General features: G+C 50.0%; 2 protein-coding genes across 2 annotated transcripts; both read left to right on the top strand.

The window, feature by feature from the left end:
* The first annotated feature begins 1,969 nt into the window (after positions 1-1,969).
* Positions 1,970-2,536, top strand: LOC125546962 (BURP domain-containing protein 2-like). The gene has a single exon (XM_048711058.1). It carries the CDS (start codon positions 2,030-2,032, stop codon positions 2,534-2,536), a length of 507 nt encoding a protein of 168 aa, XP_048567015.1. The 5' UTR covers positions 1,970-2,029.
* A 51-nt stretch (positions 2,537-2,587) lies between these two features.
* On the top strand, positions 2,588-3,142 carry LOC125547070 (protein RAFTIN 1B-like). Its single transcript, XM_048711115.1, has one exon. The coding sequence runs from the start codon at positions 2,588-2,590 to the stop codon at positions 2,978-2,980; it is 393 nt and encodes a 130-aa protein (XP_048567072.1). The 3' UTR covers positions 2,981-3,142.
* The last annotated feature ends 8,825 nt before the right edge of the window (positions 3,143-11,967 follow it).

The following is an 11,967-nucleotide window of genomic DNA, read 5'->3' as shown; positions in this document are numbered from 1 at the left end:
GTAAGGTGAGATGCGTGGGGCTGCTGCGCTAAGCGAAGGCAAGGGGCGCTGCAACGTGTGTATGGGCGTGGGCTAGCGCTACCCGGCGCACCATGGCGGCGAGTGGCAGCCTGCGCGCGGCGCCGGCGCAAGGAGTTCGCGGGCCCCATAGGTGCGGGGTTGCTGTGGTCGGTCGGGGCAGATCTGACCTCTGCCGGCTTGTGGCTTGAGGGTGAGGTGGGTGGTGCCGGCGCGCGTGCCGTTTGCATGAGAAGGTCTCTGGCGCCATAGGAGCGGGGTCGGCCGGCAGATCTGGTCATTAGCCCGCTCATGGCGGGAATGGTTTGGCGCCGCGGGCCAGCTCGTCAAATGGCTGCGTTTCACGCTTGGGTCGGCTGCATTTTGGCGTGTGGAAGCAGAAGCAGTGGAGTCGGGGTTGCTGGTGGTCATTCTCGTTCAAGCGCGTACACGCCCGGCTCCCTTGAGTGGTGGCGCCGTCTAGTTTGCCTGGTGCTTCACGAGGCTCGCGCAGACCAGATCCAACACGAACACTCTTGCTCTTGGGCGCGGCGGTGCGGACGGCGCTATTTGGTTTGGAACCCGCCCAGTTCTGCGTGTGGCGGTGCGTACCGGCTATGTCCGGCTCTCCCCCGGCCTTTCTTGTGCGCTGCGGTGCGGAGGATCGCCTGGTCTGCGCACGGAGGTAGAGAATGGCCAGATCTGGCTTGTCTCGCCCAGGGCTTGCGAGCGGCGGTGCGGACCAGCCAGGTTGGCGTGTGCTCGCCGAGTTCCTCCATGCGGACTTCGACAAATTCATTGTTGCTAGTGTCTGCTTGGGGTTGTGATGCTACGTGGCGCTGGTGGTCTCGGATCTTGGGATTGTTGGTGGAAGGCTCGGCTCCGGATGAAAATCATGCATTGACCTTGTCGTTGCCGGCGGTAACGGCATCCACGGATATCGTCATCCTCCTTGGAGGTATCATTGTGGAGCCGCTTGCCCTTCCTATCCAATCGCGTGAGATCTATGGGTGAAAACCTAAGATATGGCTGTGCCAGATCGGGTGATGGTGGTACCCTCAACATCGTTTTCCTCCTTGGGGCGTCACCTTGAAGATCCTGACGATGGATCCAATGGTGTTCACGTTTGATGGTAGAGTTTGGATTTGTCTGCTGATGGGTCCTTTTTCTTTCTTTTCTTTTTGAGCTGCTTTTTTGCGGTGCTTTCCTTCTCTGAGGATTCTTGAATTCGCCGTTGTTTTGGTTATTGTAAGTGGTTCATTAATCCTGCATGCATGCATGTACTATATACTTTCGTCTTGGTTTATTGGCCCCCTTTATATTTAATATCAAATTTTGACTGTGGATTTTAACTAATAAATTGTCAATGCATGTCATAAAAAATTATACCATTGCAACTATGTTTAAATATGAATCCAATGACCCTCAGAAAAAATATGAATCCAGTGATATTATTTTTGGTAACATGCATTAATATTTTATTAGTTAAATACATGGTCAAAAAGGAACCAATAAACCACGACGGAGGTAGTAGGCTATAGCTACAGACAACACACACGTGCCGATAATAGCTAGCTAGTGAATGCACCGGACCTCCCCCAGACCGCGGCCACCAAAAACCCGTGCTCGTCAACTTGCTCACGATGACTCCTTTCTGGCTCACTCCACGTGGTGCTCGTCAACTTGCCGAAAACAGCCGGAGTGAAGGGTGAACCCGTGATCAAGCTCTCTTTTTTGTTTTTTGTCGAGAGCGAGATCAAGTTGTTTGGCTTCACGATGACTCTAGTCTATGTTCACTGAATTTGATTACAAGTTGCTTGCACCCCTGTCTAAGTATGATATATGGTCGTTGGAAATTCAACGATGTCTGCATCGAGTTGCCCTTTGCATGCGCCGCGTGTGTGGAGCCACGTAGTCGTTGGGTAGGGTCGAACATGCAGGTCGAACGCTATTTATAGTGCACCTATTGGGTAGCTCACCCATCTACCACTCCAAGCTAAGCTCAGTTTGAAGTAAGAAAGAAAAGCAAGCCATGGCTTCTTCAGCCGTCCTGCTACTTATTCTGATGGTTGTGGCCGCGACGGTGCATGGCCACACCCATACCCCTGGAGGCACTCCGGCGGCACTGTTCTGGGAGGCGGCCCTCCCGGACTCGCCGATGCCCGAGTCCATCGCCCACCTCGTGCAGAAGGGCACCGATCACTCGCCGCTCCAGCAGCACCATTCTGCCGCCATGATCCTGCCCAACGCGTGCCTCGGCTACTCCTACAGGATCATATGCAATAGTCCTGCCCAACAGGCGTCGTCTGTGGAAGGCCTCTTCTTCCGCGAGTCCGACATGCGTGTGGGGCGCACCATGACGGTTGCCCTGCCGGCGTTCGACCCGGCGCCGTTCCTCCCGCGCAAAGCTGCCGAGAGGATTCTCTTCGGCAACCTCGCGGATGCCCTCGATAGGTTCGGCATCACGCCGGGCTCCCAAGAGGCGGCCCGGGTAGGGGAGACACTGAGCGCCTGCCGCGAGGCGCCTCTCGCCGGCTAACGGAAGGCGTGCGCCACGTCGCTGGAGGGGGTCGTGCTGAGCGCCACGCGTATGCTGGCGACGAGCCGGCCCTTGGTCGCGGCGGCGTCCGCACTTCCCAACTCCGGCCTGCCGCGCCGCACGTACACTGTGCAGGCTATCAAGCCACTAGGCGGAGGAGGCGGCGGCTACGTGGCATGCCACAGCAGGGCTTACCCGTACGCTGTGTACGAGTGCCACATGATGGAGGGCTCGTCCGAGGAGGCGTACGTCGTCTCCATCCGCGGCGGCAGCGGCCTCCCTACCGTGGACATGGCGGCGGTGTGCCACTTCGACACCTCTAATTGGATCCCAGCTCACCCAGCCTTCAAGATCCTGGGCACCCACCCCGGCGGCTCGCCCGTGTGCCACTTTCTTCCCTACGCCGACCTCATGTTCGGCGTGAAGATGGCCGACAATGCATAGAATCTTAACAACAAACTACGTACAAGCAGAGATGACCTAAATGTCATTAGCAAGAATAAAAAGTACTCGTAGTCTATTTGATCATTATCTATCCGTAAGTTGGCTATACCCCACATCTTTATCTTTATCTTTATCTAAAAATAAAGGGAAAAAGTTTTCATAGTTCTCCATACGTCACCGCTTTATATCTGTTAATTTTATGTTAATCACCGAATCTACAAAGGGGGGTTCCCAACTCCCGCTGTTCGTGAATCTAGAACACGACATCTGGCACGCCTGGTATGGGGGCACCAGCGGTTCGATCTGCTTCAAGCTCATCTCTGCCTTCGTCTTCATCGACTCCGTCATCGCCAAGTCCGAGCATGGCTCCCAAGAAGAAGCTGGTGGTAACAATGGAACTTGTGATCTGATTGTTGGAAAGATCCAGACGTGATAGATTTATAAGAGATCAAAATTGTGGTGGTAACATGCCGTTAAGCTGATTGGATCCAAGTTCTGGCATTGTTAGAGAGGCTAATTTCAAAATGGTCGAAGGGAAGGAACCATTTATTTAATTGTTGAAAAGATCTAAGTATCATAAACTCAGAGGATTTGGAAAAAAATGTGTGATAGACCGAGAGAGGTTAGTTTAGTACAATTACTTATGGACGGTGGAATAGGTCCATCAACAAAATTGAACTGTAGATAGATTTAATGATGCGAGCTTGGCAAGAGCTCCAATGCTTGATGGGGTTAGGTCCGAGAGAGAGTTGTGACCGAGGTTCAGATAGACAAGACGAGGCAAGTCTGCAGAGTGGAGAGGCTCATCAAATTCCTCAGTCTTCCTACTGTACTAGGCATGGTAGAAACAAATTGTTTTTTTAGGGGAAAACAAATTATAGTAAGACATCACTGTAGGTTAGTTTAGTAGAGTTACCTAGGGATGTTGGGACAAATCCGTTTAGGTCGTTGTAATCAAGGTTCAGATACACAAGATAAGGCAAATTTGTAAAGTGAAGAGGTTCACTAAATTCCCTAGTCTTTCTACTGTACTAGGTATGGTAGAAACAAATTGTGCTATAGCTGTAGGTGTGTATAGTTCGCAACCTCCAGACAGTCGGAGGTGATCTTCATGCGAGTTAATCAGCCGCTAGCGCCAAGGCTTATTTGAGCCAGAAATACCTTGTGGAGGACATGGACCAAATCTCCAAGGTAGCACCCAACCTCATCGTGGCTGAGCTGACAGCACTCACAGGCCAATGTGCGCATTGCCTTTGTTTTTTTAGGGTGCGGGGAATAGGTTGGCTTTGCAGATATGTTGAGGCTTTACTTGCAATAATGCATGACCCGAAGGGGCAACGCGAGCATAGTATAAACAAAAGTAAAAAAGAAAATGATATGTTATTTTTGCATTGATTTATTTGGTTTTTCATTTCTTTCGGTTTAAAATATAAACAAAAGTTAGCATTTCTTTCGGTGTTTGCATTGGCATATCTTTAGCATATTTGAAAGTATAAACAAAAGTTAAAAAACTAAAAGACTAAAAAATCATGAAAACAAACCAAAAAACGAAAACAAAAAACGTAAAAAAGAAACAGAAACCCATGTTGGGGCCTCTCGCGCGCATGGGCCAGCCTATCTTGCTCGCTCCCTTCGGTGAGTTGGGTGTTACACTCGCTGAAGGCGAGGTATAGCGTTCGCATTGAGAGTTGCCGTCTACACAGGCCGGGAGTCGGGACCTTCTCCTTGTCCCACCCCGACAGGCCAGTAGCCCTGTCTCGCCTCCATGTCACTTCGCCATGCTCCCCCCCCTTCGCCGGCGACGGCACCGAGAAGCTAACACGCTCACAGCTAGGCACCAACGCCGCCTCCAGTCTTGGAGCGCTCTTGATCGGCCGCCGGCCTCCATTGCCCTGGCCTGGTCGCAAGTTAGTAAAAGACCTAAATCTCTTCAGGCGGGCACCGATTACCGTCAATCCGTCATTTGTCTTAGGGCGGCCTCCATTGCCCCGACCTGGTCATAGGTCAGTAAAATACCTAAATCTCCTCGTTGCTATTCTACTTTGGTTAGCAGTAGATGAAAATTATGAGGACCATGTTTATCTTGGCACTCATACTAAAATGGTTGTATGTATCCCTAGTTGGTGCAGAGGCCGGAGAAGTGAAATTCTCCCCCATTTTTAAGCAAAGAGAGGCTTGGCTCAGTGGTTGGGCATGCGGTTGTGCAGCCTAACGACACGAGTTCAATTCCTAGAATTGACAGGTGATGCACATGGGTTTTCTCCCATTTATTGAGGATCAAGATTGGTGGATGGTGGAACCACTCATCAAAAAATATCTTGATACTCATTTAAAAAAAATATGAGGACCATGTTTATCTTGGTACTCGTACTAAAAATGGCCGTATGCATCCTTAGTTGGTGCAGAGGCCGGGCAAGTGAAATTCTCCCCCATTTTAAGAAACGCTTAGGCATGTACCGGGGCAGGCGGCTGACCCTGGCGCCCTTGCCGGCCTCTGCCGGGCCGGCCAAGTCGCCGACGGCGGCTGGATCGTCTGGTTCGAGGTTCTCATGCCTAGGATCGGAATCTGGGTCCTCCGACGAGGAGGATGCGCCGGCTGTTGGCGTGCGGCTAGCACTAGAGGTGCTTGTGGATGATGTTGGAGGCGGAGAGTGGAGCACGATGGATCGCCGGAGGAAGAAGACGAAGGCCGAAATAGTCCAGGAGTTCTGGAATGATGCGGGCTTCCCGACGCCAGCATCTCGTTTCTGGGAGCACCGATCGCCGGCATCACCTGCGGAGTCTCTGAATCTCGATGGATCGGGTATGCTGTCTTGCAGGGAGTTGGCGGGGACCGCCGTTTCGGAGAGCTCGGAGCCCATTGGTTTGGAGTCGCCACCGGTGTCGGTGACCGCGGAACCTTCCTGGCGCAAGCCGCTGTCGTCGCCGGCCGGATTGAGGGTGGCCAGGCCGCCGCGCATGGGGGCTTGGCGCGGACCCCTGCCGCCACGCTGGGTGATGCCCCCACCGGTGCTGGGGCAGTTCTTTGACACGGCTAAGCAGAGCCCTTCCTTAGCTGGTCGTCAATGGCCGCCGGCGACGGCTGCCTTGCCGGGATCTGACCTCGGTCGGGAGGTTTTAGTGTCGAGATCACGGGGAGTTCAAAATCCCGCGACCTCGGGCTTTGGGCCCATGCATGCAAATATGGAGACGGACCAATCTGTGTTTTTGTGGGCCTTTCTCAAGACGCGGATGCGATCGATCTGGGCAGGTTTTCCTAAACAGCAGACCGTGATCGCAACGATTCCATCGATCAATTCGCCGCCGTCCTCATATGCTACAACACAACACCTGATCGCCGCCCAACCTCTGCACACCTCGCGGACGCCGTCTACAACTCCGGCGGTACCTCCATTCGCCGGGGTTGCCCGCTCCTACGCGGCAGTCGCGACGACGTTTCCACACCCCATGGCCGGCGTTCCTCCGACAGCTCATGGCGCTGCAGCCATGGGAGGGCCAAGCCCTCGCGCCCCTCCGGTCGCAGGGGCGACCCCTGCTCCTTTGCGTCCTCTGGCTTCAGCGTCGGGATACTCCGGTCCAATGCATCGGCAATGGGTACCGGCGCCGGTATACAACTACGGTCTTCCACAGCAGCAACCCTTTGGTTATGGCCATGGTGGGCAATTCATCTCGCCGTACGGTATGGCCACCGCCGGAGGACAACCTCCCATGTATGGGGTTCCACTAACCGGGGTGTCCACCCCTCCGCAGATCCATCCAGGGGGGGGGGTTGTGGCACAACCGGTTCAGAAACGTAAAAAGAAGAAGAAGCCGCAACATCAACAGTTCGCTGGTGGAGCTTTGCAGCATGGTGTTCACACTACTCCACAGCAAGTGCCGGTTCAGCAACACTTTCCGCAACAACCCACACAATAGCTCGTTCAGATGTATCAGCAAGGACATTATCAGCAGGTTGTGCAACCTCAACCAATGATGCCTACGCATGTCGATGCCTCGCCTTTGACGGCTCCAGGGTCTGATGTGTAGGTTGTTTCAGTGCCCAAGACCAAGGCTAAGAAGGGGGTTCGATGCTGGAAGTGCGCGGTTGATACGCATGCAGCGAAAGATTGCACCGTGCAACATTACTGTTATATTTGTGACAATATAGCTCATCCGACGTTGCAGTGCCTGGTTCTTAAACTCGCTAAGCCCAACGCTTCTGTCTCTGGAATTGGTGCCGAGGAGACTTACCTTGTTAGCTTTCCGTCTTTTGAGGATTTCGAGAGGCTGGATGGAATCCAGATGCTTACCCTGTTAGCATGGGTCCATGATAAATGGAAGTGGGAGGCTATTCAACATGGGTCCGATACTTACCTTGTTAGCTTTCCGTCTTTTGAGGATTTGGACAGGGTGGATGGAATCCAGATGAACGTGCCATCAGCTAATGCCCAGATGACTATTATCGCATGGAGATCACAGGAGGTTCCACATAAGATCGAACTTCAGCAGATTTGGCTTCATGTCGAGGGCGTTCCTCATACGGTTCGCCATTTTTTGGGATTATGGGCCGTTGGTACTCTTATGGGTAAGACGTTGGATGTGGATCTTTTTACTCTCCGACGCTGTGGAGTTGTCCGTATTCTCGTCGCTATGACCAACACTCGGATTTTGGCAAAGGACAAGGATGATGCTGGAACTTTTGTCGCGACGGATGTGGTGGTCAAGCTCAAGGGCTATGCATTTACGTTCAGGAGGGAGCCAGAGGGATACAGTCCGGATCCTGACTTTGTTTCGTTCATTTGGAGACGCAAGCATGATGATGCGGGTGATAATAGTGGTGCGAAGGAGAAGCACGACCCCTCAGAGCACACTGGCAACCCATCCATTAATTCATCCTCTAGTTCTGCTTCAGCGAATGTCAATCAGGTGCCTCAGGTGCAACGATGGGAACTCGTGAGCCTTGGTCTTGGTGATGCACCGGGAGGTGGATCCCCGCGGTTACACCGGCAGGTGTCATCATCACGTTCCCCGCTGCAGGGCGTGCCTGGACCGCAGCCGGCGTCGCCAACTCATTCGGCAGTGTCGCATCCCATGGTTCTCAAGTCCGTGCATGCCACTGACAGGGGCGCACCCGGACTCTTCATTGGTGCACCGACAGCCGGCGGGTAAGGTGGCGTTGCAACCATCGTCACCAACACTGACAGTAGCGACGCAGCCGGTTGCTTCCATCGTGGTGCAGGACAGCGAGGTCACGGATGGGCGACGGAACGGGGCTTCGAAGCTACAACCTCCAGCTGCTCGGGACGAGTAAGCTGGCCCCGGCTGGGCGTGGCACTGAAGGACCGGCTTCACAGCCTTGCAAGCATACATTGGCTGGGCGTGAAACTCAAAGGCCGGCCTCGGGAGTACAAGCATGCATGCATGCACAGGATGGGCATGGTGCTAAACGGCCATCCTCGGGTGTGCGGCCATGCATGCATACACCAGTGGCTGATTTTAGGCCCCAGGTGATGACGGACTTGTCCGTCCCAGCCATGCAAACACCTGCTGTCACGTCTGCAACGGCGGATGGGTCTATGATGTTGGACACCCTTCAGTCCCTCGTGGAGCCGTCCACGTCCATCACTACCGCTTTCGCTGGTATGACTGGTGCGGTCCCTGACACCCTTCAGACAGCGACCTCATCGCTCGAGCCTGCGGTTGAGACTGTAGGGGAGGGGGTTGCTACTCCATCATCACCCCCTCCATCGGCAGTAGAGCGGGCGCCACGACCTTTGCTGGGGATGACACCTACACGACGGAGTAGTCGGCATACGATTGCCGACGACAGTTCTATGGACACAGATGAGGACTCCATGGCCAAGGCTATGTGGCGTAAGGCAGTGCAGAACCTCGACAATCAAGGTATTACGTCGTCTCCCAAATCCTTTTTAGCCTTTCCCAATACTGCCATATTTTCTAAGTTAAAATAATGTGGGTGTTAGTCTTGGAAAGAACGAGAAGGATATTTCAATTTTGACGACGCTTTGAAACATTTGGAATATGACCGATTAAAAGTTACTCCACGTCTTTCTAGCAAGTCATATACCTCTCATACCGATGAGGAGGAGCTGCATGCCACATCAGATGGTCAGCTACTCTCTCATTTAGTAGGAGCGGTTTCAGACGTGAGTCTAGATGAACCCGAGCTTAGTTCATTGATTGAACTTACAGCATCTGGACGTAAATCAAAGATCGCACATTCGAAAAAAGATAGTAAGACCCATAAGAGGGCAAAGTGTTCTAAATCTCCCATTATTTCCTCATGAATGGAATGTTTTTTAATAGCAGATGTCTTCGTGACTTGGCTAAACATCTATTCATTGCGGAATGTAATAGGGAACACAATTTAGACTTTTTGGCTATCTCTAAAACGGGAAGACGTGATTTCTCAGTGAGTCTACTTAACCGTCTTTCAGGCGGGATGGACTTTACTTGGGTTTCACGACCACCTAGAGGTCGATCTGGGGGCATTTTACTTGGCGTACTGTAACATCCCAAAATTCTAAATTTTGAAATGTTATAATAAATAGATAGATTTGATTGATTGATTGTGTGAAATTGAGTGGAATTTGAAACCTTTTTGAAAGTTAAATGAGAGGGAATAAAAGGACTTTCCCAAACTTTCATTTTGCATTCATGATCTCCCTGAATTCAAATTCTTTTCACCACGAAACCCTGGAGAGAAGATGATATAACTTCTTCCATTTATTTAAATGACAAGGGGTGTTGAAAATATTTGAATTTCATTTGGAAAATATTTCCAATTCTGAAACTTTATGCAACTCAATGATTTTCACGAGAGGAGATAAAATGACTTCTTCAAATTATATGAAATATGAGTTGGGAGTTTCAAAGGATCAAATTCAAAGTCTTTTTGAAACTATTTTTTCAATTTGGAGTTATTTGGATTTTATTCAAATTATTTTTCTCCAAAAATAAAATACATGGAAAATAGGGTAACATGATTCCCTACAACAGAAAATTGGAGAGAAATAAATTTGACTTCATTTTGGTATTTTTAAAATGATTTTGTTGGATCTTATTAGAGCAGGAGCACTGTTGGAATTATTAGAATTTGTGTGTATTTTATTTAATGCTAGAAAAATGTTCATGTCGTAGAAAATCTTTTTCTGAAAATGTTGATATATGATATTCCTATATAAAATTTTATTTTATTTTTGTTATACGGTTTTCCTTCTGTTTCTACTAAAAAACTGTATGTGCGACCTATATTTATTTACCGCCTACATGCGCAGTATAGTAGCTTCTGGCGGCCCATTGTTTTTTTCTCTCTTAAATAGGCCAGGCCCAGCCAGCGTTTTCATTTTTTTTATTTTTTTCTTAGGCCGAATTTTGTAAAAAAAAAAAAACTGCGGCCGCAGCATGCACTCGGCCGGCCGAAGGCCTAGCCCATGCGAGCCCCTCACCTCTTTTCATCTCTATTTCGTATATTTTCGTCTACGTTTAGTCCCACATTGCCTAGCCTTTGACCTCTAAGACTCTTTTCCACCAATAAATATAGACCCCTCCAAAAAATCATCCGATTCGGGTTAAATCAATATTTTGGTTTGACTAGATTCATTTAAGAAAAATATATTTCTCCTTTTCGGCGCGACTTCTGGAAATAGAATAATTAGATTATAAATTACTCTACGTATTTATACGTTAGACCTTAACCGTAGCTATTTTTCTTTCGTAGAACAGTTTGGCCCTGATTTTTCAAATAGCCATAACTTTTCACTCGTTTATCCAAATTAGATAAAACCAGTGCCTATAGCTTCGTCTTGTTTTCACCTATCCAGTGAACCTGTCACATCAACTTTTTGAAATTTTCAAATTTCGAATTTTGTTCAGATTCATATTCAAACTTTTTTTGAACATAACTTGAGTTTCGTAACTCCGATTTAGTTGATTCTTTTTGCAAATTGAAGCCCTTGACCTAAACTTTCCGATAAGGCCAAATTCACTTAATTTTGTACTGTCAGAAATTGTTTTATGATGCAAGAGTTATTTGCTTGGTTTTAATGTTTTCCGAATTGTTTTCTTTGTTCTCTCCGATCTTTGAGTGATTGCTTATTTGTGGTTACTATTGCTTGCTTACGATAGATTGGCCGGAGTGTGACGAGTAGAACTATCAGGAGTTTTGAGTGCGAATCATCTTCATCAACATTGCAGGCAAGTTCACATTTTGATCATATCCCTTTCATACCCAGTTTTTATGCATTAGTTTCACCCTTAAACATTGCATGAGTAGGATTAATAACATGTGGGTATTGGGAAGTAGTTGATGAGGTAGGTGTTGGGGAACGTAGCATAAATTCAAAATTTTCCTACGTGTCACCAAGATCTATCTATGGAGTCATCTAGCAACGAGGGAGGAGTGGATCTACATACCCTTGTAGATCGCGCGCGGAAGCGTTCAAGAGAACGGGGTTGATGACATGTGGGTATTGGGAAGTAGTTGATGAGGTAGGTGGTTGGGGAACGTAGCATAAATTCAAAATTTTCCTACGTGTCACCAAGATCTATCTATGGAGTCATCTAGCAACGAGGGAGGAGTGGATCTACATACCCTTGTAGATCGCGCGCGGAAGCGTTCAAGAGAACGGGGTTGATGGAGTCGTACTCGTCGTGATCCAAATCACCGATGATCCTAGCGCCGAACGGACGGCACCTCCGCGTTCAACACACGTACGGAGCAGCGACGTCTCCTCCTTCTTGATCCAGCAAGGGGGGAGGAGAGGTTGATGGAGATCCAGCAGCACGACGGCGTGGTGGTGGAAGTAGCGGGATTCCAACAGGGCTTCGCCAAGCGCTGCGGGAGGAGGGAGATGTGTCATGGGAGGGAGAGGGAGGCGCCAGGGCTTAGGTATGGTTGTCCTCCCTTCCCCCCACTATATATAGGGCCAAGGGAGAGGGGGGGCGCAGCCTTGGCCCTTCCTCCAAGGAAGGGTGCGGCCAGGGAG

The sequence above is a fragment of the Triticum urartu genome, chromosome 1 (genome assembly GCF_003073215.2).
Source record: "Triticum urartu cultivar G1812 chromosome 1, Tu2.1, whole genome shotgun sequence".
Classification (NCBI taxonomy): Eukaryota; Viridiplantae; Streptophyta; class Magnoliopsida; order Poales; family Poaceae; genus Triticum; species Triticum urartu.
Note: the sequence above shows the minus strand (reverse complement) of the source record. Positions and strands in the feature narration are given on the sequence as shown.